At 44.6% G+C, this 23,920-nt stretch overlaps 2 protein-coding genes across 4 annotated transcripts in view; one reads left to right on the top strand and one right to left on the bottom strand.

The window, feature by feature from the left end:
- Positions 1–6,051, top strand: part of qua (quail) — a 70,145-nt gene extending 64,094 nt beyond the window's left edge. For both annotated transcript variants that reach the window (XM_065225455.1, XM_065225454.1), the window contains exons 2-6: positions 3,184–3,393; positions 3,456–3,664; positions 3,730–4,321; positions 4,382–5,611; positions 5,670–6,051. In XM_065225455.1, coding sequence (XP_065081527.1) covers positions 3,184–3,393; positions 3,456–3,664; positions 3,730–4,321; positions 4,382–5,611; positions 5,670–5,975 — 2,547 coding nt within the window. In that variant the 3' untranslated portion in view covers positions 5,976–6,051. The remainder of the gene's footprint in view (positions 1–3,183; positions 3,394–3,455; positions 3,665–3,729; positions 4,322–4,381; positions 5,612–5,669) is intronic.
- An 86-nt stretch (positions 6,052–6,137) lies between these two features.
- On the bottom strand, positions 6,138–19,868 carry Dhc36C (Dynein heavy chain at 36C). Of its 2 annotated transcripts, XM_065225394.1 has the most exons (19): positions 19,553–19,868; positions 19,282–19,492; positions 18,845–19,217; positions 18,544–18,780; positions 18,290–18,481; positions 17,137–18,231; positions 16,662–17,074; positions 12,916–16,594; positions 12,334–12,855; positions 11,975–12,271; positions 11,569–11,915; positions 10,292–11,497; positions 9,942–10,229; positions 9,777–9,882; positions 8,854–9,718; positions 7,804–8,798; positions 7,002–7,136; positions 6,413–6,943; positions 6,138–6,351 (listed from the first exon to the last, which is right to left on the bottom strand). In XM_065225394.1, the coding sequence occupies exons 1-19, from the start codon at positions 19,866–19,868 to the stop codon at positions 6,139–6,141; spliced, it is 12,021 nt and encodes a 4,006-aa protein (XP_065081466.1). In that variant the 3' UTR covers position 6,138. The 2 variants fall into 2 exon arrangements, with proteins under 2 accessions (XP_065081466.1, XP_065081467.1); XM_065225395.1 differs by lacking the exons at positions 6,138–6,351; positions 6,413–6,943; positions 7,002–7,136 and adding an exon at positions 7,632–7,731.
- Between the last annotated feature and the right edge of the window lie 4,052 nt (positions 19,869–23,920).

Here is a 23,920-nt window from a genome sequence, read left to right as displayed (position 1 = left end):
GTATAGCATAGACCGCTTCCAGTATGTTTTTTCTTTTTAAGAACATTTCTAATTTAATAAAAAAACAATCATTAAATGTAAATAATACATTTTTTCAATATAAGATCAATTACCTTTTGGTTTAGAACACATTTTACGACTGCTTGTTTTACTATTTTTTTTTTTCAATTCCTGCCGGATAAACTTCACCGGAAACTTCCAGTATCAAAGTCAACACATTTAAACTTTTTAAACTACTCTGGTATTCGGTTGACGTTTGAACAAGCTTCTAGGAACATCCGAATTTTACATAAGAGCAGCACAGTACTTTCTTATGAAATATTTCAGTGTCATACTGAATACCCGAGTAAAACATCTGAAAGAATGTAAATTTTAGTTTATATTGAATATGGAAACAAAGTCCAAATATCGTGTAACGCGAAACATTTAATTTGGTATGGGACGATCCACAAATGACGTAGCATTTTAGAGGGGAGGGGGTTTCAGAAGTTGTGACCAGCCGTGTATTAGGTATGGAAAAATACGCTACGAGGGGGGAGGGGGGACCTAAAATTGATCAAAAATATGCAACGTCATTTGTGCATCTTCCCTATGGAAACTGAAATGTTTCGCTTTACGTAATGTTTAAACGGCCCCTATATTTGATTATTTAAATTATTACCGGATTCGATGACAAGATAAAATGAACTTAAAAATATCATGTGTTGAAATAACTCAATAAATTATCAGTCATTAAATTTATTCTGATCCGAAAGATTATTTCGCACTTTAGGGGGATTAGTTTGCATTTTTATTGGTTGTTGACTTCAAAAATGAACTCAGCACCCAAAAATTAACATAATATGTCATTTTCAGCCAGTTTCATTGACATTTTAGGTTTCGTCCGACTTTTGTTCGCAGTGCCGCCACTGTGCGACGTCCAATTTGTAGTGAAAACTTAACTTTCACGAAATTCAAAAGTTCCATGCGAAGAGCATGGAAATCGGTAGTGGTTATCACAATAGGGGGAATCTTTTCCTTCTTGGCATTAAGCCGGGAAAGTTTACTAGAATTTTTCTTGGATGATGGATCATTCTCATCATCCGTGAGCAAATCAAATTGATTACTCAAATTAATTTCATCAGAAGGGGGGTCAAGAGTTTGCCCCTTTCTTTTGCGTTTAGGCGCCATGGCGGCAGTAAATTTTTATCCAAATCGACTTCCAAGCAGATTACTATAAGAATCTGAAGGATCGAAGAGGAATTTTCCAAATCGATATCCAAGAAGGATTACCTCGGGTAGGGTCCAAACAAGGATCGAAGAGGAATAAGAGTTGAACAAGGTAGAAAATTTTTACAGGTTGAGCACTGAAAAGTGCTGTTTAAATTTGTTGTAGCTTTAGGTAGTAGTAACACTTCCTTCAGCAAAAAGCAAATAGATCCGCACGGCAAGAGAGCACGATGCGGACTGGATAGTGTCGGTTGGATAGTGTCTGCGAGTGGCGATGACTGGATGGCGTGCATCGGATGGCGACCTCCGGATAGTGTTGGTCGGATAGCGTCGGCCGGATAGTGTCGGCCGGATGGCGACATCTGGAAGGACCCGTCTGGCCAATCGGGTGCTCAGGCCGAGGAGATGGACGGCATGATAGCGGTAAAGCGATTCCACACCACGAGGTCCACGTTAGAAATTCGCAGCCAGGCGACGACACACCGCCCGAATCAACTCCCTGAACCGCCCACTCAACAGTCCTCTACTCACTGTCGTGCTCTACTCATACTCGTCTTCTCCATCACTTCACACCCTGAACGTGTTCGTACTCTATCGCTCTTCGTTTGCCCAGCTTTCTCTTTCTGCTGCTCATAAATTTAGAGTTCAGTGCGTTGTGGTTTATGGCTCTCCGTTACTAACCTGCCAACATTCCTCATTTGTCGTTTAAACTTTATATTCTATTTAGCTATATCTACATTAAGGGCCCTATACACCTACAAAAAATAAATTAAATGTTACCAAACGGTAACACTGTAAATAAAATGGGAGCACTGCTGGAAAACTTTCTTATTCACAACATTACGTGCTGTTTGACTGTATATTCAGGGACATCCTCTTATTGAATATACCAAAGGAACTCAGACCAGCCCAGTAGTTCACTTTTAGATCTAAATACGAAATGCAGGTTCTAGTGTGAGCTCAAGAGGAAGAGGCAGTTAATCAGACCCCATTAGTAGCCTTAATTCAAATAATGCTGCAACGCACACAAAACAAACTACAGAAGTCTGTTCATCATCCTCTATAGTCGGTCTGCAACAATGTTCCCTACTTGTTTCCGCAGCTGATAGACCAATGCTTTTCACATCACGATAGGCTAGGTTTCTGGTCTAGCTTAGAGGACATTATAATACCCTAAAACACAGGACTTGTATTGTGATATGAACACAAAACAAAATCGCACACCCGCCACTCCCCGCGTCATCCTAAATACGATTTATTCTTGCGATTTCAAACCAAAACATTTTAGGTGTCATGACCGGCACAATTGGCACACCTGCGGTATACTGTCAAAAAAGATGACCCAAGATTGGTGTGCGGAGTGACCTACCTCTTGACAAAATCACTAATATAATGATTTACTACAGCCACTACCCGAAAATCGGTAGGTATGGCCACCCTGGGTTTCGCACTTTCGGTTGGAACTGGTTTCAACCCCGATAATAAACGAATTCGCTATAAGTGTGCCATGGTTTTACCAGAAAAAAAAACGCATGAAAAAAAATAATAAGAAGAAAATAGATTCACTGTTTAAACTAATTGACCTGTACTGCATTCATTGCATACATGGGAAAATCGGCGCCATGCTTGTCTCGCACCAATCCACCACAGGAAATGATGCATTCTTTGCGGTTGTTGGTTGTAGTTTTTATCTAGTTTCAATTTCCATTCAGTCGCCAATGGCTTTTTGACTCGCCATTGAAATGGGTGCCTTATTTTCCTATCCACCGAAGCGTGTAACTTTACCGGGCACATTTTTTTTTTGTGCGGGTGGCATGGCAATGGAATGGATGGATTTGGTTGAGTAATGCTGTTTACCCCAAAAAAAAAATCTAAACTTGATCATTTACATGTAAACTGGACGTGGATAGAATGTCTCGTCTCATGCGAACCGAAATAACCTACCGATTCCGTTTTTCCATTTTCACACACCAGGACCAGAAGCGGCCCATCTATGAGGACATCAAAATCGATACTGCATTCCGCAAGATCAGTCCCAAAGCCATCGGATTCTACGTTTGGCGGATACAGAACGATCACGTGGAAGCCATCCCCAAGGAGCAGTACGGGACGTTCTACGATGAGAACACCTACGTAATCTATTCGGCGTCCTTGGCGGGAACGATCTCCGATAAGAGTACAATTGTAAGAATGGACACAGTAGCATATTGGGGCCTCTAGTTAAGGTATTCATTTTATGATTACAGTGTCGCGAGATCAAAGCCCCAGGTGCCGTTATCGAACGGTACATCCACTTCTGGCTCGGAGCAAACATCACATCGGATCGCTCGAAATCGGCTGCGTACAAAATTATCGAACTAGATCTTCATCTGGATCACAAAACCACCCAGTACCGGGAAAGTCAAGGCCATGAGGGAATTCGGTTTCTGTCGTATTTTAAAGACGATGGTATTCTGTGAGTTCAGACGAAAGGTTTCATGTTTGTCAATTGAAAAGTCTATAATTTTGCACATTTTTCAGAATTCAATCCGGAACGGATCCATCGTCATATCCGCAGTTCCCGCGGTTGTACCAAATCAAGGGTAAAACAACACCGCAATGCATTCAGCAGAAGGCGATCACGTGGCAACACTTCAACTGTGGTCACGTGATGATTCTGCAAACGCCTGCGATTCTGTTCGTTTGGGTCGGTCGATCGACCAGTTCTTGCGAGAGGATATTTGGCCTGAAGATCGGAACCAAACTTAAGGAAGCGTTCAAAATTCCAGAAATTGCCATCATTGACGATGGGTACGAACAATCTATGAGCCCCCAGAGAAAAGAGGTGTGGAATGGCTTCCTGAGCCTATCGCAACGATTCGTTCAGCCATTGGCACTGACGCCGTCGAATGCGGACATCGTTCTGAAACTCTATCAATGCGACACCGTCAATGGAGTGTTTCGAGTTGAGTTGGTAAAAACCGGTGCCTTGGATCAAGCGGACCTGTATGGCCGGGACACCATCTACATAATTGATTACTTCTGCAACGGAGTTTGGATCTGGATTGGCCGGAGCTCGCACAAGCAAAACCGTGCCGAAGCCATGCGTCACGTGCGGGGCTATGTCATCAAGGTAAGAGATAGGGATTCAGTGGGAAAATTATGATCTTTCTCAAATTGCCTTCCATTGCAGAAAGGATACCCCGCATCAACTCCGGTAGCACGTGTCATAGACGGTCTGGAGCCAGCAGAGTTCACAAGTCTTTTCCCAAGCTGGGTCAGTGCGGACATGAATGGAAACTCGATCAAAGGTCTTTCGGAGAAGTTTGACGCATTGACGTTGATCCAGCGACCCAAACTGGCTGCCCAGATTCAGTTGATGGACGATGGGTCTGGTGATGCTACCATCTACCAAATCGGAGTCGAAGACGTTAAAGAAATTCCCAAAAAGTACGCCAAGACCTTTTATTCGTCGAACTGCTACATTGTCCACTACCAAATTTCTTGCACCTCGGAAAATAACATCAGTTCATTGGCCAATTCTATCAAGAATGTAATCTACCTGTGGATCGGGACCAGCGCGTCGACGGAATTCCGACAGACGGGAGAGGCATTCCTGGCGGAGATGTGCAACCATTTGAAGAAGAATGTTGTGCAAGTGAAAATCAGTGAAGGAATGGAACCGCCACAATTTTTGCAGATCTTTAAAGGAGGTCTGATAATCTTCAATTCCAAGAACCCTGGCGGGGAAGGTATTATGAACATTCGCAAATACCCTAGCAGTTTTGTGCTGAAAGTCGTTGGGAACTCGACCTATACATGCAAGGCAGTACAGGTTTCCAGCAAGACTCTGTACTATCCGGAAGATTGCTACATATTGAAAGCCCCGGACAATGAGATTTGGATCTGGTGCGGGCAGTACTCGACTGGGGACTCCAGGGAGATGGCCAAATCGATAGCATCCATTTTGGGAGAGTACAATCTGGTGATGGAATCCAACGAGACGGACGAGTTCTTCAATTCGGTTGGCGAAAAGTTTCTGAAGCAGCTGAAGAAGACTCATGGGAACATTATAACTCCTACTATGAATGTTTCGATGACCTGGGAGAGACAACGCATCGGGCTGTACATGTGTTCATTGGAGCAGGAAAAGCATGTGATGAGTAAGATATTCGGTTTTACGCAAAAAGATCTAAGGCCGGAGAATATGTTCCTGCTGGATGCGGGAAACATTGTGTATGTGTGGATAGGGGATTTCGTTGGCAATGATGATCGGACACAGTGTTGGGACTTGGCCAAGTATCTGATCACAACGCATCCCGTTCAGAGGGACGCCAGCATGCCAATAGCGGTCGTTCGGCAGGGGGAGGAGCCCATCACCTTTATTGGGTTCTTCGACAACTGGGATAAGAAGTATTATGAGGTAAATAAAAAAAGATCTTTGTAAACCATTGATGTTAGATGTGCTAATTTTGTTTTAGAACTACGTCCCCTTTGATAAGATCCGTGCAGAGTTGGAAACGCCAGGAATTCCGGTGCCGGTACCACGAGGCTCCGTGCATAGTGACAATGCCACTGGGGACGACTTTGACCGGTACCAAAAGTACCCGCTAGATATGCTGCGGGGTGATCCTACCAACCTGCCTACCAGCATCAATCCTACCCGGAAGGAGATCCATCTCACCCATGATGACTTTGTAACCGTGTTCAAAATGCCTTATCACGACTTTGAAGAACTGCCCAAGTGGAAGCAGGTCGAGCTAAAGAAGCAAAATAAATTATTCTAGAGAGCACCGTTTATATTTTCGATTATGCATGTTAAAATTTTATTATGGAATAAATGTACACCATCGTTTTAAATAACGACAGTTTTTACTCACACCGATATGGGGGTAAAGGTTAATACAAATAGACACACGTCAATATCTTAGAGAATGCTTGAAATTTGGATTAATTACTCAGTTGACATAGTAATGCAGTTCCCCGTCGGATCCAGTGTTCGGGTTCGGACGATGGATCGCAGTCCAGGTTGAGTGCAATCACAAAGTTGGTACTGTGTCCTGTGGTCGACAGAATACCCCGACGTTCTGCAGTTTTGTACACCGGGCAGTTGTAGGTGTGTCGTAGAACAAGGTCGTCCTGCTTCAGAGGTAACATCCAGAGCTGTAATGCAATGTTTGAATTAGTTGTTATACTAGAAGTAAATATAACTGAAGACACTCACATGCGGCATCGTATCGAATAAAACTCTAGGGAAGGATTCCTGCAGATAGCCCTTCTTCTTATCCCACCGTGCACCTTCCAGAAACAATCCGTACACGTACACTCCATCTTCCGGTTGATCGTCGAACTTTGTCTCCGTAAGAATCGTATTGTCAAAGACCAGCAGGTCAATTGGAATTACGTACTTCCGGGCAAAATTCTGCTGAGCTCCCGTCAGGAAAGCTTGAGTGAAAAAGAAACCCGATAGCCAAAAGTCCACGGGAGGTCCGTTGTCGTACCATCTCTGCAAAAATTGCAGCCTAGCTAGAAAATCCATGATGTAGCTTCCCAATGACTTCAAGCTCGGATAGGATCGCTTGGCCCAAAGTGCCGGAATGCGTCCTGCCAGCACTGAAGCGACGACTTCTTCAATGTCCGGAGACATGACCACCAGTCCTTGCATCGCTTTGCTAGCAGTTGTCAAGCTGGTACGAATACAGGCGAGTAACTGGTTAAACCGGACCATCTCTTGTACCAGAACTGTATTCATGCTCTGTCGACGAGAAAAAAGGTAAGCTATAAGCTCCACGGAAAGTCGCTACACATATTACCTGATGGTAACTGGTTGGATATTTCTCCAGTGTAGCATCCCGATCGAATTCCTTCGGTAGACGCCTGAGGATGTCGGTCGACACGCGGATGACTATTTCAGCGGGAGTTTCACGGAAAACTCCAGTTGAAGTGGTCTGCGAGCAATCGTGGTGATTAGAAAAATTGCAACCATGTTAGTCGACAATCGATACAAAGTAGTAATAGAACACAATCAAGACTTAAAATCTAACAAACAAACAATTCATAAAGCAGAAACGCTGGAAAAACTAGGTAAAGAGAGCCAAAAATGAGAACTTTGCCGAACATACAGTATGATGCTGAAACTTAAAATGTAACAAATTTCGACAGGCAAATTTTGTCGAACCGCATTCCATTGGTCCATGGGTATGCCGAAAGTTGAATGAATTCTACCAACCTGACGATCCAAAAGAAGCTGTTGTTGATTTTGGTAATTTTGAGAATAGGGAAATACAGAATTAGAACATTTTCGCACAAACATGCAAGCTTTACGGCAAATTGACACACGCTCAATTCACTCGCCTAGGTACTTAGCCTGGTGCCGACAACTTACCTTCATCTCATAGAGATCCTGATTGCATGAGTAAGAAAGAAACATGACTATACAAAGAACATTCAATTGCAAAACAATATTTGTTTTCCAAAAAAAAAAAAACAAATATTGTCTTGTAAACATCTGCCGATACTATATCAATACATTACCGTTCGATCCTGGGCAGCACATTTGATCAACAATCAACATTACTACATAAATTCAACACAACAACGAACCGTCAAACTCACCTGAGTATTCAGCGTATTCGTCAAGAGCGAATCCGTCTCTTTCTGGTCTTTGATTATATCGGCGTTCTCGTGTAAGCCAAACACGCCCGGCTTGGCGATCACAGGTAGTTCCCTAATATACGTCATAAACTCTTCGTGCTCCTTCAAATCGGGAATCTGGTATAATCCCTGTTCATCCAGCACGTGACCGTCCACCTCCAGAACATCCTTGTGGTAAAACTTTTCCAATAGTGTAATCAAACATCGGCGATCCCAATCATCCGTGACTCGTCCGCCGTAGTTACACTCTCCAGTCAGATAGCGCAGCGCTACGTACTGGACCTCTTCGTACTCGTCCAAGAACATTCGCAACTGCGTTAGACTAATACTGAGATCGGTTTCGTTGAACTCGTATGGTATGTTCCATCCAATCGGGCCAAATTGGCGTCGCTCTTGAACGATTCCGTGGAAGAAGCATAAGCTAAAGAGCAGCTTCTTAAAACTGGCTGACTGTTTGCACGCTTCGAACCATTCTACATTGGAGATGGGATCGCTCATGTACGATCGGACAATGTTCATCCGAAGCCCCTTCGGCGGTTCGTTGGTAATTTTGATTCCATTCTGCAAAACGACCACCGGGAAATGTTCCGTTGGGTAGGATGTCAACCACAGTCGGAAATCGGGATGGGTCGTATCGGGCTGGAAGCTTTCGCAGATTCGTTCCAACGTTGGCATCCAGCTTTGCGCCAGATGACAATTTTGCAGTAGCACCCAATTACCGAACTTGGTTCCCTCGTCGATCATCTTGGTCGCAATGGGACCTTGGCCTTGACCTAGCGATAGGGAGTACAGGCGATTCGATCCGATACCTTGGGTGTCAGCAAAACGAAGCAGAGTCACTGTTGGATCAGCTCCCGGAGTAAGCACAAAGATCAACGGTACACAGCAGTTGGACTCATCGTACGAAGCGGATAGGTTGAACGGCGGTGGTTCAACGTATTTGCTGGTCATGACACCTGAACGAGAAATTGATTAATTTAAGGAAACCAAATCATTGGAAAGCGGACGAACCTTCAACGTAAATTTCAATACCCGGTACCAGTTTATCCGAACGGAAGCATCTTAAAAGAAGCAACTTTTGGAAAGAGGTCAAGTTCGACTTCCATGGTTCGGGAAGTTCGGCACTCTGAGGAGTATCGTCATCGAACAATGCCTTCCATCGTCTCAGATTTCCAACGACATGTTCCTTAAGGCCTGTGAACGCTACGTACGTAGTGAGTCGGCATATCTCATCCCAGGATTTCGAGGGAAGCCATTCAGTTGGATTGGCGTCGGGATTGTCCAATCCTACGCCGCCGGTTAGCAAGAACATAAATTCTGTCCGATCGACCTTGCCCTCCTCAAACTGCAGGTTCGTAGTGAGCAGTAGTGAAAACAAAATCTTATCCTTCTCAAACAGGCTCCTGCAGATATTCTCATACAGACTGTAGGTGAAGTAGGTCCTAAGATCCTCTAACCGGGCCGGGACTTCGTCTACCTTTTCGGTGTTATCGATCGCTGCCGTGAACAAATTGACGAACCAATTCAGACTGTACTGATACATCGGATCGATGTTCGCCAGGTCTGCAATTGTGAAGAACAGGATCGTCGAGTGAGCGGCGATCGACGTATACTGCAACCGGGCGATATCGATCTGACGTTCAGTCGTTTCGGCAATGATCTGTTTTTCGTTGATTTCGTTGGCTAGCGTCTTTGAAGAACTTAGGACCGACACAGCCGTTTCATCCTCGAGAATATTGCCTTCGGAGCTGAGCACTTGCAGGATTTTGTCTTCTATCTCCTGCAGTTGGCGCTTATTTTCGGCGCCTTGTACAATCAGGGCGTTCTTTTCTGTTTCCAGATCGGGTCGTTCTCGGGCAACCGTTATCGACAGAAGCTTAAATGGTGCGGGCAGTGAATAATATATGGCATTATGTTCATCGAGTAGCTCTTACCTGATCTTGCAATCCCGTTTTGGTGATCATAAAGTTCAACAAAGTGACCTTGACGGCGATCTCGGGTAGGTAATGGGGGTTACGCAACTTCGTCGTTATATAGAATCTGAAAGCAAATTAAGAATTTTAATCGCAGCAACTTCAAACCATCAATTCGTAGCTAACTTGAACGAGTCATTATATTCAATTATGGAATCTCCCAACTTGATACACATTGTTCCACCTTGCCGGAAGACCTGCTTGAGCAATATGGGCTCCAGCAGAGGTTCAATCTCTTCTCCGACGTTCTCCAACAGCACAGGTAGCCCAAATTGGATAGCGTTTTCCAGCACCCTCGTATAATCGGGCTGATTGAACCGAATTATACAAATCCGGTTGGCTTTTTCCATATTACGGACCCACTTATTGGCCTGACCTTGGGGATCGATCATCAACGGCCAACGACGAGCATTGCTGTAAATATTTAAAAAAAAAAATCAGTAGGAACTGTACGGCACACATATCCTCCAACTTACTGAATGATGATGGCACTCTCCACAGAGAACGCATCGCTTGGCAGCCCAAAGATGTTCCAAGCTCGAATATCCACCGGATTTCCCAAAACATTTGCTAGTTGGAAATCTTGCGAACACACAATACCCTTGTCAAGGCAACTAACTATCCAACGCTTAATCTGCTGGGCTCGGAACTGGATGGTAAATGGACCAAGATAGGCAACAACTCCTGATGCGATTAGCACATCACCCGTCAAGTTATCGTAAACCCGTGCCAGGTTAGTCGCAGCTAGTTCCCAGCGATCCTTTTCACCTCCTAGGCCGGTTATGATTTCCGTTGCCCGTTCCAACTTCTTCATGCACAGTTCCACGTTTGCTTGCAGCTTGGAATGCTGTTGGATCTGTTCGTCTAGCTTTCTCTGTAGTTCGACCAAGTTTTCCTCCACAATCGCCAACTGTTCCAACTTCTGGTTCAGTTCATTCATGGCTTCTTTGCTCTTTTCATCAGCTTCCTTCAGTGCCAACTTCTTCGGAGCAATTTCCTTCGCAACCTTATCGTATTTAGCGATCGCAATCACCCACTTGCATAAACCTTCACAAGCCATGGAGGCCGTCTTAACCTTGTCGGGATCGAAGTTTTCATTGTTCAGAATACGCTCCTCCAGCTTCTGAATCACCCTCGGAGGAATGTCGTCCCTTTCGTAGTTCAACAGCCCATCCATAAACTTCATATCACCCAGAAGCTTCTTCGCTGGACCCCAGTAATCCTCCACCATACCCACTCCAGACGGGGCCTGAACACGATCCGGCTTCAAGTCCTTCAGGATACACACCGCCTCCATCACGATCTTCACTCCGATCGGTGGACTTTTCATCGTTTTCACGATCGTTATGTCAGCCGGTGTTAACGTGTTCAGCGCCTCAAGAGCCGTGTTCAAGATTGGCATCGCATCTGCCAATTTCGCGTCACAATCCTCTTTGATCTCATTGGCAGCGGCTGCCTTTTCCTGCGCGACAGCTTCGTCCTTCTTGACCAGTTCCTTCTGTACGGCCGCAACCTCACTGTCTGCTTGGACCTTGGCCATCTGGTGGGCCACTGTCTCGGCAGCAATCTTCAGCTGCGGCTGTACAGCCTCCAGCTGTTCTTGCATCACCCCGACCTGTTGGGCTGCAATCTCCAGCTGTTTAAGCCCTGTCAAGTAACGATTCTTGCCGGTTAGGACGTCCCTAGAACAAGACAATCACAGAACATTGTACGGAACTGGACAAATCGATACAAAAACGAAACGAAAAATTACGTTCTCTTTTTATCCAGCAACGTCTTGAAGGTATGGATTAGCTCTAGATAGGAGGTAGGGGTCACGTAGTTATGTCGACTCAACCGTAGCATAAATTCATCGGATAGCTCCTGGGTAGACGTGTGGAACTCCATGCACATGTCAATGCATACGTTGCGCTCTTTATCTGGCATCTCGACGGTAGACAGGAATTTGGTGGCAACGGCCACCAAGGCATCTTTTGGCCATGGTTGGAACCAATCAATGGTACAGCAGTTAACAATCGATGGAAACTTTCTCACGCGATTACGGAAATAATCTCCAATGGGAGACATCGACAGCACGATGTGCAGCTGATCGCGAACAATCTGTAATTGGAAGAGGGTTCTACACATCTGTCCACTGTTCCAAATCTTCCATAACGTACCGTTACAAACAGATTGAACAGTGCGACAGGACTTCCGTCAGTTTGCTGTGACTTCTCTTTTTGTCGATCTAGCTGTCTCATTTTTTCTATGATTTCTGACTTTTCTTCGTTCGTGAAAAGATTGGGAATTTCACCCGAGTTAAGCAAATTATTGATATCTTCCAGAAAAGATTCTTCCTTGATTTGAGTATCCGTAAAGAGGAAACAAATGTGTTGATCCGATGATACAACCTTCTTCAGAAGGTTCTTCATATCTTCGCGCCATTCTGTCATTCCGTATTGCCGTGATATTTCCACCTTTGCTCAAATAAATGTCGTGAAACTGGAATAAACATTGAAATTGAAACAACTAATCTTACCTGGTACAACTCGTATGAACAAATGTGGGAAGCAATTCTGGCCAACGATTGCCTACCAGAACCTCCAACTCCCACCAGCAGCGCATGGCTTCGTGGTTGTTTGATGATTCTACAAATTCTCGACAAATGTTCGATGGCAAACCGGAACAACACCAGTGTCATCGGTTTCTTGGACATGTTGTTGTACTCAACAATATATGACTCCACCACAAAGCCAAGATCTTCCATGTCTTGCACCTCCAGGTACAGCTTGGTATCGGCCTTTGGATTCGTAAAGTCACAGAACATCAATCCCCGAAGATTGGATTCCTTTAGCTGACCGCCCTCGACAAATCTATCGAAAAGATCCTTTGGATCTTCATGCATGTACTTGTCGATGACCGTGCATAGCTCGTTGAACAACCATTCACGATCGGTATCATCGACCAGCCTATCGCCGTACACGCGAATGATCTCATGAGCCCACATTCTTCGTATTGAGTTGAGACTCTCCGTACCCTCTGGGACCGATAACAGAACTCCCTGAAAAAAAAGAAATCAATCAAATGATTCCATACGATATACCGATGAATCTGTACAAACCTGAATCACTCGGGAGAAGTCTCTCAGGTTGAAAAGGTAGTGACATTTGGCCGGTGTTGGCAGCAGCTTCCTCCGTGCCTCTCTGTAAATCTGCAACGTTGACAGTACAATTTCGTCAATACAAGGATCGAATTCTTTTGAAAATCCTCGCGTATCCAAATGCCAAAGAACGATCTTGCTGAAAATCCCCGTCAGCGTTGCATCATCAAACTCATCCAGAGCGATCGTATTGAAATGTCTTGAGAATCTTGGTGTTACTGTATTTCCTGTACTGGGCGGTCCCATAGCGCACATCAGCTGTAGATCGACTAGCTTCATTGGAACAACTTCTTTCCGATCGTACCATATCGAATGATCGAGGAACATCCGAACAATCTCAATCGGCGGCTGTGCCCCATAAGTCTCCTTGAGGGGCATAGAAACGTCATCGATGAACACGACGCATTTCTTCCCCAGGGGAGGACCGTAGACACCTTTGCGTCGCTTGTCCAGCTTTGACATTATAATGTCCTGAACTTGATTGGCCGAAGTCTGTGCCGAGAAGTTGATCAGCAATGGTTTGTATAAGTTGGTATCGTTTCGTTTCAGCAAAAAGTCAATCGTGTAGACGCTTTTACCCGTTCCAGTAGGGCCTACCAGCAGCAGATACTTTCCATGCTGAATGAGCAGCTCAAGCAGAGCTGTAATTCTAATGGTTTCCACAGTTGGAACTATTATCTGATTTACAGGCATATCACGCTGGATATTTATGGTCTGTCCAATCTCTTCGGCCCAAGGACGCCATTTACCTTTGCCTTCCTTTGTAAAGTGGTAGTCGAATACGGTACCGCCTTTCGGGATTTGGAAAATGAATGGTTTTGTCAGGTTCGGTACCTGAAGGCTTGTTGGAATTTTGAACTTGTCATTAATCTCCGGTGGAAACACCTTTTCCGTCAATGCACGGAACAGTTCGCTGAATTTCGCTCGACTCTCCGTCTCTAGCGGTCCTCCGACAGCCCAAATGCAGGAAAAGAAGAACACACCTTCTAGCTGCGCTCGTACGTCCACTTCGGACACCGCTTTCATGTAGGTCTCGTTTCGATAGTCATCCATGAAACAGTCAAAAAGATTCATCACCGACTTCACCAGGTTCGAGTCGGAAGTTGGCATCATCTCTCTAACCCCACCCTTGCGAACGAACCACAGGAGAATGGGACAAAATCGTATGAACATCTGCGTTATTACTTGTTTGTTGACCGAGTGAAGCGATGGTGGCAGAGTGTTTTTCCATGATTCCAGAAGAGGTTCCCATCCTAGTGTGCTTGGTTCCAGGTAGATCATTCCACATCGTGATACGGTAGCCGGTGAGGCGGCATCTAGGTCCATTACTTCAAATATCAAATTCGTCGTCGGTGCTAGCTGGATAATCTCTCCGGACATCAGGCACAGCTTCTTGTTGTCGTCCAGTACGGTGTTCATATTCTCGATCCAAATTGCATCTACTGGCCCATCAAATATCAACCACTTTCTATCGGGAGTCGTACTGACGGCGAACTGTCGGTAACTGACCGCCAATATTCCATCGCTCCATTCATGTGAAACGGGATCAAATTGACCGTACAGCTGCCCCATCGTGATCGCCTTCGGATTAATTACAGTGTATTGAGCTTTGTGTTCACCCATTTCACCCTGTTCCTCAATATAGCCCAGGGCTTCGGCTAGCATCCGGTAAGCTGTAGTCTTTCCCCCAAAGGGAGGTCCAACCAGCATCAAACCATGCCGCACGATAATCATTTCGTACAGTTGCTGCACTTTTTCGAGGAAGAACGGAGTACACTGCATGTTGTTGTGCTCGCAAGCCTTTTGTACGGCTGTGTTGAACACCACATAGTCCGGTTCCGGCAGAACCACTCCAGGGAACAAATCCGATATTATTCCCTGGAACAATGGAACGTCCTGGTTCAAAAATTTGGCCAAGTTGACATCCTTGATCGATCTCAGCACCAGAATATCCTCTAGTTCATCGGGATACCTCAGTTTCAACGCACCAGCCGCCTTCAGTACCGACTTGACCGCCCGCATTCCGTAGTCATAGTGCGGTTGAGAACTCAACTGTTCAGAACACAGACGGTACGTTGCAACGATTTTGATGGCCAGTGGTTTTGCATTCAGAAAACCGTACGAGTAAAGTTCAATCTCGGAGATCAGTGCATAGTCCGGTACCATCATGGCCACGGAGCGGAACAATGCTTTAAGGTTATCGGGAAGATCTGACCGTCCCGCATAGCCAGGATTCATGGTAATGAAAACGGCACATGTCGGATCCAAAGTCAAAGTGGTTCCTTCAAACACCAGCGTCGGTGAGCCTGAATTGATGCCTCGCTGTATGGTCAGGATCTGTTGAGCTACGACAGACAGCACTTCCAGATCGATACGATTGAACTCGTCGAAGCAGGACCACGCACCGCAGGATGCCAGTCCTTTGAAGAACTTGCCCAATGCGATATAGTCCAACCCATCGGAACAATTGAACACGACGCACTGCTTGGCGACTGCTTTTGCCAAATCTTTCGTGGTTTCGGTTTTTCCAGTTCCTGCGGGCCCTTCGGGAGCTCCACCCAGGTGTAGATGCAGCGCACCGAATAAGGTTCGGAAACACCGATCAGTCAAGGGAGTGATCACCAATCGTGAAGTGTTACCCAGGTATTCGTAGCCATACATAAGGGTTGAATTGATCATCCTGGTTGATAGGTTCTTCTCTTCCATGTAGTATCTAAACTGAGCTAGCCAATTGAAATCGTCCGATTTGGTGGTTTGTTTTTCAATGAGTTCCGTCAGAACATCTCGAGCATGTACATCTAGCACGATCAATGCTCCCAATGTAATTCGGTTCTGGAGGGCTAGCTTTCCTCTCACCAAATCTACGATGTGTGATATTTGAGTCTTGCAGGTTTCCTTGTATTCTTCAAGGGCTTCTAACGGATCGGCACTGTCAAAACACAGAGTGACCTCTAGCGTCCAGAAGGCACACGAAATACTTTGTACGCATTGTCCTGGCCACATTAAGACCCATTCATGGCGCACTGTCTTAGTGTAGGATTCGTAGGATTCGTCAATCTTGATGTGAACGCTCTTCTTCATCGATGTTTCCAGATCCAGAAGCCATTTCTCCACCTGTCCCTTGGCCTTGCTGGTCGACACCTCGTCGACCAGATGAACCTCTTCGCCTTCACTCGATCGCATCATGGTAATATCAAGCGATTCAGTGAAGTGCAGCGTGGCGATTCCTTCGAAGCACTTCTTCAGATGTGGTTGCACACGGGTAGGATTCTTCGTTTCCGACAGGATCTCCAGCAGTTCGTCGTTGGAGAGGAAGAAGAACCGTGGGAAGTAGAGACGTTTCTTCTCCAGATACTCGTTGAGACCCTTCTGAATGATCTCCAGAAGGCTGTACGACTTCTTCAATTTCTCCGACATTTTGTCTATTTCAAGGACCGCTAGGACTTTCGTGTCGGCGAACACGTTCTTCATCAGATCCTTCCAGATCTTATCCACCGCACTGAAGCGACGACCCTCTTCAGGCATTTGCGATTGGATGTCCGGGCTGGAGAATATCGGCTCCAGATACATCCACGTCGCCTGTACCTTAAGCCAATCGTCTAGGATATCCTGCAATAGCGTTAGTTTCTTTTCCCATGCCCTTTCCAGATAATAGAACTGTTAATATTTGACTCACCGCATCAAAGCCTTAGCACAAGAATACTTACAAAATATCCGCTTCAAAAGGTTTAATGTACAAAGAACTCTTCATCGTTTGCGTTTTGATGATGTGATCGTCGAGTAATACCTGAATGTCGTCAATCGCCGACAGGATGTACGTTCCCGTATCTCTGTACGGCATCACGACGAATGCCATATCGCTCCACTCGTTGACCATTTTGATCATTGCCTTCTCCAAGTTGTTCTCCTTGGTTGCGCTCTCGGAAATGGTCTCGAACCTTTGGATATAGTCATCCAAGCCGTAGTCGATGACTTTCTCCAGCGTGAGATCCGGAGCAATTCTGATGGGAAATCCAATAATTTCCGAGACCTGTTCCCAGTGACGCTCCTTCATACCGGGATTACCTAGGGTTTGAACTATTGGTAGATGCGTTTTGAACTGATCGATGCGAATCTTAATCTGCAATGAAGTGCTTAAATTAGAAAACGGCATTACTAGAATCTTCTCGTAGATCGAATTACATCGTGCGCCAATCTCTGTGTCTGATACGAATCGGCAAACTGCTTTTCAAGCTTGTAAACCGTCCGATACAGCGTACTGACTGTCTCATCCACCTGTTCAGGGTCATGCAAACCGACCTGGGAGTGCATCCACAATTCATGCTTATCCATGAATTCCTGTCCCGCATCGTACAACTTCTTGTACGGAGTCAGTTTGTCATGACACTGCTTGCGAAGTGGATACTGAGACAGTTCCCATCCGTAGGCAATTTCTTCCTCGTTGATCAAGTCGATCTTCTCCATCGCGGTGACCAGTTTATTGTCGAGAGCAGTAGCCTTCCTTTTATACTTTTGAAGGTTCTTAATTTCTCCCCAGGAGTCATACTCCTTTACCTGACCCCAGTAGATCTCCAAGTCTCGGCGGAAATTTTCGATTCTCCGTCGCAAGGAATCTTGGTATTCTACCACCTTTTCTGCGATTATGTTCTTATGGTCCTGGAAGATCGTTGACATCTTCATGTACCACTGGAATGTATTGTTATTCTGTTTTATCTCTAACGGAGTGAAGATGGTGTAGTCCGTTAAATACAACAGATGGCTTAGATTGGTTTTCAGCCTCTCTTCCATCTCCGGAATGGTTGTTTCTTCCATCTTGATAGCATAGGCTTTCAACGACATTAATTCGGCGGTGTCTTTCGGAATGGTCAGTACCTTCGTAGCGATCACTTCGTAATCGTTTGCTAGTTGGAAGGCAGCACTCTGCTGATCAGCTGTCATCTTCGAGATCAGCTCCTGCTGCATAAACTTAGCCAGACCTTCCAGCGTATCGATTAGTCCCTCCCGATGAAACTCGTAGAAACCCATCGATATTACGCCGTAGATTTCCTTAGCCACGTTATTTTCCATTTGCTTGTAGTGCTGGATGTACGTGCAGTACTGTTCAAAATTCGGACGCTTCTCCATGAAGTGTTCGATTTCGTCTATGTCGGTACCATTCATCAATGTCATGTACTGGTCAAAGTCTTGCATCCGAAGTTCCGGGCCGATTCGTTGCTCCTCTAGAACATCATAGATTCGCAGCTTGCACTCGGATATTACGTCACCAGATATCTCAGGCTGAAATGGATGTTCGTTATGATGGAATGTAAGCAGCCTGTTTGTAAGTGAAATATACCTTCAGCATGGGATCTGGGCAAGGAAAATTCGGTCTCAGCTGTCTCTCAATGCGTTTGAAACTCTTGACAGCTTTAACGATGTTGTCGATAACCTTGATGATTTCGATTTGAAATCTTGCGAAACTTGGAATGAACGAAAGCGTATCCTGGTTCTCTAATAGAATTGTTAATCGAAAACCTTGATTTGTTTTCTGAAACATAGAACAACATTAGATCTTAAGCATCTACGAAAACCCTCAACTGCTGGCCATACCCCGACATCACAGATATAGTTTGTGTAAATCATAACGCTATTGACGCACAAGTTCTGCAACTGGCGAGTCATGAGTGTAGCTAACGAGTTGAAGAATTTCTTCAGCATCTTCGGTTTGGTTGTCTCATCTGGGATCAGCTTCTTCTTGACACCTTTGTTAAAAATGCCTTTGATTGCTCCGTACCATTTCTCGTTCAACGTAATCTTTGCTTCCTCGATTTGTTGGTTTACTGTAGACTGTCATGGGAAGAACATATAAGAACTTAATAACATGAATAACATAGGACCTTCGGTAGATTACCGTAAACTCCGTAAGGTCATAAGCTTGACCCTTTTCGATCAGCTGCTTAACATCCACCAGCAGCAAGTTTTTGAACGTACTGTCCCAAAGTTCCAAGACCTGCTCCGAGCAGGCATTGATCGAGAATAGATTTCTCTTGATCTTGACCCGGTTCTCGTCGTACCGGTGCTTCCACTTTAACTTCAAATCCTTAATCTCCAATCGCGATGCTGTGATGTCTTCTTTCTTCATGAACTTGGTCATGGCATCTCCGAGGACAAAGTCAACCACTGCCTTCTTGACGGCAAAGGAGTAATCATCTTTGATCTCGTCGAATATACCACGCAGGGCATCTTTGTACTTGACCAGATGCTTTGGAATGAGTTTCAAAATGCTGTAAATAGGTGAGGTTATTATTTTTAGGAGAATTCGACATGGGGACAGCTGAGAGATCGCACCGTTGAAGAACGCGCTTGTCGATCGGTGCCACGTGCACTGTATCAATACCATGTCTAATGTAGTGGTAGTACCGCAGCAGTTCCCGCTCCTCCACGTTCGGAAACGTGTTCGCTTCGTCGTCTTTTTCGTGATCCTTCCGTACGATTAGCTTGATTAGTCGCTTTCGGAACTCTTCGCGATCTTTTCGCAGCGCAGTGTACGATCTTATTTCTGCCAGGATTGAAACAAAGAAATTAGAAAATGGAACACAAAGAATGCGTAGTGAGTTACTCTTTTTCTGTGAGCCCCTTTCCGTCCTCGGCTTGGACAACGGCGACGGGCGCAGCTTCGAGCTATGTTTCAACAGCCTCTCCGGTAGGGTGAACACATTCGGTCCGAGGAAATCGCACTCGGTTGGCATGTTCAACTCTTGCCATATTCGCTTCCGGTTGTACTCCGGGTTGGCTTTCCGATTGATCATGGACATAATCCCGGATGGTCCAGACGATAGGGGAGCATTTCGGTTGACTGACCGTATGTCTGCGAGCAACTTCGTTCGCACCGGGTTTAGGTGATGCACCCGGCGATGCTGCGGCGAACGACTCATCGCTATTTTGGTTCAAGGTATTGAATAAAGTGTAGTGATTGGTCAATCGGTTCGGTGATACATTACGAAGCATTCCCAGCAAATCTGAATTGCTGAATCCAGGAGACGAAATGTGCCCCAGTGACCCATTTCAAGACTGACGGCGTTCATTCTGACCGAAGTTTGCCCATGCGATAAAAAGTAGTCTTAATAGCCCTCCTTCTTCTTCCGCGAATTTCAAGCTTATTGCGTATGGCATATTAGTTTATTGCGTGCGCTCAACTTAGTGTTCTAGATGCACTTCCACAGTTATTAATTGAAAGCTTTCGATGCCTGTACCATTTTTGCATTAGTATAATTGTGTGGCAAGTACAATCATACTCTATGCCCAGGGAAGTCGAGAAATTTTCCAACCTGGAAAATTCCTAGACCGAACCGGGAATCGAACCCAGCCACCCTCCACAACATGGTCTTGCTTTGTAGTTGTGCCTTTACCGGCTGAGCTAAGGGAGCCCTATTATGAGGATTATGAAAAGAATCAACCATATTGTCGACTAGTTTTGGGACAACCTTCTACCAGCGATCTTAAGAAAATGCAGCAGTTTAACTCCAGATATTTGATGCAGATCCTATTTTCTCGAGTTTCTAGAAGAAAAAATATCACAATATTGTTCCACGACTAAATTCGAGTGGTAGGAAACGTCATTTTAAACTTCTCTAATTATGTGATCAATTCCAGGTGCATTCTTAGGAGAATTAAAAGAGAATTCTGAGAAGAGATCCAATCGAGTTCTGGGACAATTCAAAGTGAATTATGAAGAACATTCCAGGGGAATTATGGCAGATATTCCAAGATAATTCTTAAGAAAACTCCACGGGCATTGTGAGCAGAATTCCTCTTAAAGTGGAATTGTATGGATATTCTAAGATGAGGGTATTAAAATGAAAAATCAAATGTTGAGGTTAGTTCCAAAGGATTTCTTAAAAGAATACAAATAGAATTCGCATTTAATTTAATTTAACGGTTGGAAGTTTTTAGGGCTATTTCGAGATAATTCTGAATTTATAGATTTGGAGGAGAATTCAAAAAGAATGGCGGGAGAATACTTGGGCTGTGAACCATTTGCCGAGTTAAATTTAATTCGTGGTTAAAAGTGACATTTCGAAAGCTATTTTCTATGTTCGAAAATCCCCGTGCTGTCGATCGACCGGTTTTCGAGCCACGGTTGTCAAAATTTAACTTCTTGTCTGTCAGAAATATCCATGCTCGGAAAGCAGGGTTATAGCATAGAGGTAACTCTAAGACTAGAAGCAACAATCAATACGAAACTATCGATTTTAAATTGGCTCACTACTTGACCAGCCTATTGGTCCCAAGCAAATCGATTAACGTGCCCCATTCTAGTCGAAATTCTAGTACTACACAATGTTTGTTTTGATTCGCTATGAAAGCTTGACAGATAAAATGAGGGGCTAGTGGATTTTCCTATGTTTCGAGGGGTGAATCGATTAACTTGGGACCAAAGATAGTACCAGAGCTGAGCCAAAAAGTTCAGCACGTTTCTTCGGGACCTACTAGTCTTAGAGTTACCTCTATGCTAGAAGGTCCCGATAACGTGCTCAACTTTTTGGCTCAGCTCTGGTACTATCTTCGGTCCCAAGCTAATCGATTCACCCCTTGAAACATAGGAAAAACCAATAACCCCTTATTTTATCTGTCAAACTTTCATAGCAAATCAAAACAAACATTGCGTAGTACAAGAATTTCGACTAGAATGGGATACGTTAATCGTTTGCTTGGGACCAATAGGCTAGTCAAGTAGTGAGCCAATTTAAAATCGTTAGTTTCGTATTGATTGTTGGTTAGTCCAGACTACAGAGTTATAACAACAATCAATACGAAACTAACGATTTTAAATTGGCTCACCACTTTAGTAGCCTATTGGTCCCAAGCAAACGATTAACGTACCCTATTCTAGTTGAAATTCTATTACTACACTATGTTTGTTTTGATTCGCTATGAAAGATTGACAGATAAAATTAGGGGTTATTGGTTTACCTATGTTTCGAGGGGTGATTCGACAAGCTTGGAACCGAAGATAGTACCAGAGGTGAGCCAAAAAGTTGAGCACGTTTCTTCGGGACCTACTTGTCTTAGAGTTACCTCTATGGCTGTATCAACAATCAATACGAAACTAACGATTTTAAATTGGCTCACCACTTTAGTAGCCTATTGGTCCCAAGCAAACGATTAACGTACCCTATTCTAGTTGAAATTCTATTACTACACTATGTTTGTTTTGATTCGCTATGAAAGTTTGACAGATAACATCGGGGGTGTGTGGATTCATGCAGAACATGCAGGGGTGAGTGAAATAGCTTGGGACTGCTTGGGACCGTTGTTCTGGTACTGAGTGAGCCAAAAATAATAATGATTTTCTTCGGGACCCAGTGGTCTTAGAGTTACCTCTATGGCTGTATCGTCGAGTTAAACTCACTTTTCTAGACATCTGGTTAAGGTTTATTAAGGTCTTAGATGACTTTGTGACTTAGATGTTAAACTTGATGTTTGATGATGTTTGATATTATGATATGATATGTCAAAAATCGATGTCTGACGCCATTTTTGAATCATAGATGGCGGCCATCGGGTTCAGAATTTTCAAATACACTACAATATGGGTATTTTCGGAACGAAGACGACGCTTATAGCAACCGGTGGAAACTAATGATTTTAAATTGGCTCACTACTTGACTAGCCTATTGGTGCCAAGCAAATCGATTAACGTACCCCATTCTAGTCGAAACTATAGTACTACCAGGGGGTGGAAACTAACGATTTTAAATTGATTCACTGCTTGAGTAGCCTATTGGTCCCAAGTACTTCTATGGCGTACCCCATTCTAGTTGAAATTCTATTACTACACTATGTTTGTTTTGATTCGCTATGAAAGTTTGACAGATAACATCAGGGGTGTGTGGATTCATGCAGAACATGCAGGGGTGAGTGAAATAGCTTGGGACTGCTTGGGACCGTTGTTCTGGTACTGAGTGAGCCAAAAATAATAATGATTTTCTTCGGGACCCAGTGGTCTTAGAGTTACCTCTATAGATCAGTGCACGGTCCCTAACCTCACTTTTTGCTCCCTATCATTTTGCTTCTGAGTAAAAGAGATAGCAACGAATGGGAGCCAAAACAAACCACCCAAAACTGTCAAAGCTTACGGGTGAGAGAAGAGTGCGGCAAATCTTCATGAACTGTCCAATGGTACTACACAATGTTTGTTTTGATTCACTATGACAGATAAAATGAGGGGTTCGTGGATTTTGCTATGTTTCGAGGGTTGCATCGATTAGCTTGGGAGCGAAGATGAGCTAAAAAGTTGAGCACGTTTCTTCGGGACCTACTAGTCTTAGAGTTACCTCTATGCTTATAGTTTGGCTTATTTAAGTGCTTACTTTAGGTTGTGGGCCCGGTCGTGTTCCGAAAGTTTTACGGGAATCGCAAAGTGTTGTGATTGAGGAGGACCTACGTGGGGAGCGCTACCACCTGGTGCTGTTTGACGGATCCAACTTCAATGCATGGAAGTTCCGTGTGCAACTGCTGTTGGAGGAGCACGAATTGCTGGAATGCATCGAGACGGAGGTTGACAACGTGCAGGCACTCAAGGTGGAGGCAACCGATTCCGCAGAAGTCAGGCAGCAGAAGGCGGCCAAACGGGAAAAGCGTGTGAAGAAAGACCGGAGATGCAAATCGCTTCGATTTCGAGCGGAAAAGTATTGCCAGCAGGATGTACGTGAAACGGCAATTACTGAATTCTATCAAGGGTGTTCACTGCGGGATCATTTCCTGCGATTCGATCATCTCATGCGCGAGTACCGACTAACAGGAGCGGACATGGACGAATGTGACGTCAATTGCCATCTGTTTGTGACGCTTTGTCAAGCGTATTCGGCAGTTGTCACAGCCATCGAGACGATGCCGGAGGAAAAGCTGAACATGGAGTTCGTAAAATGACGCTTACTGGACGAAGAGACGAAGCAGAAAGGGCTAGCCGTCGAAACTGTTCCCG

Source organism: Ochlerotatus camptorhynchus, unplaced genomic scaffold (genome assembly GCF_037179485.1).
Source record: "Ochlerotatus camptorhynchus isolate MF236.1 unplaced genomic scaffold, CSIRO-AGI_Acam_v1.1 ptg000229l, whole genome shotgun sequence".
Classification (NCBI taxonomy): Eukaryota; Metazoa; Arthropoda; class Insecta; order Diptera; family Culicidae; genus Ochlerotatus; species Ochlerotatus camptorhynchus.
Note: the sequence above shows the minus strand (reverse complement) of the source record. Positions and strands in the feature narration are given on the sequence as shown.

Excerpts from the sequence above, each read along its gene's own strand:
- Dhc36C (XM_065225394.1), bottom strand. The coding sequence starts at position 19,868 with ATGAGTCGTTCGCCGCAGCATCGCCGGGTGCATCACCTAAACCCGGTG. Across the intron at positions 17,075-17,136 it reads CACAGAGATTGGCGCACGAT|ATTAAGATTCGCATCGATCA; the intron begins GTAATTCGATCT and ends ACTTCATTGCAG. Across the intron at positions 11,916-11,974 it reads TGTTCAATCTGTTTGTAACG|ATTGTTCGCGATCAGCTGCA; the intron begins GTACGTTATGGA and ends TTCCAATTACAG.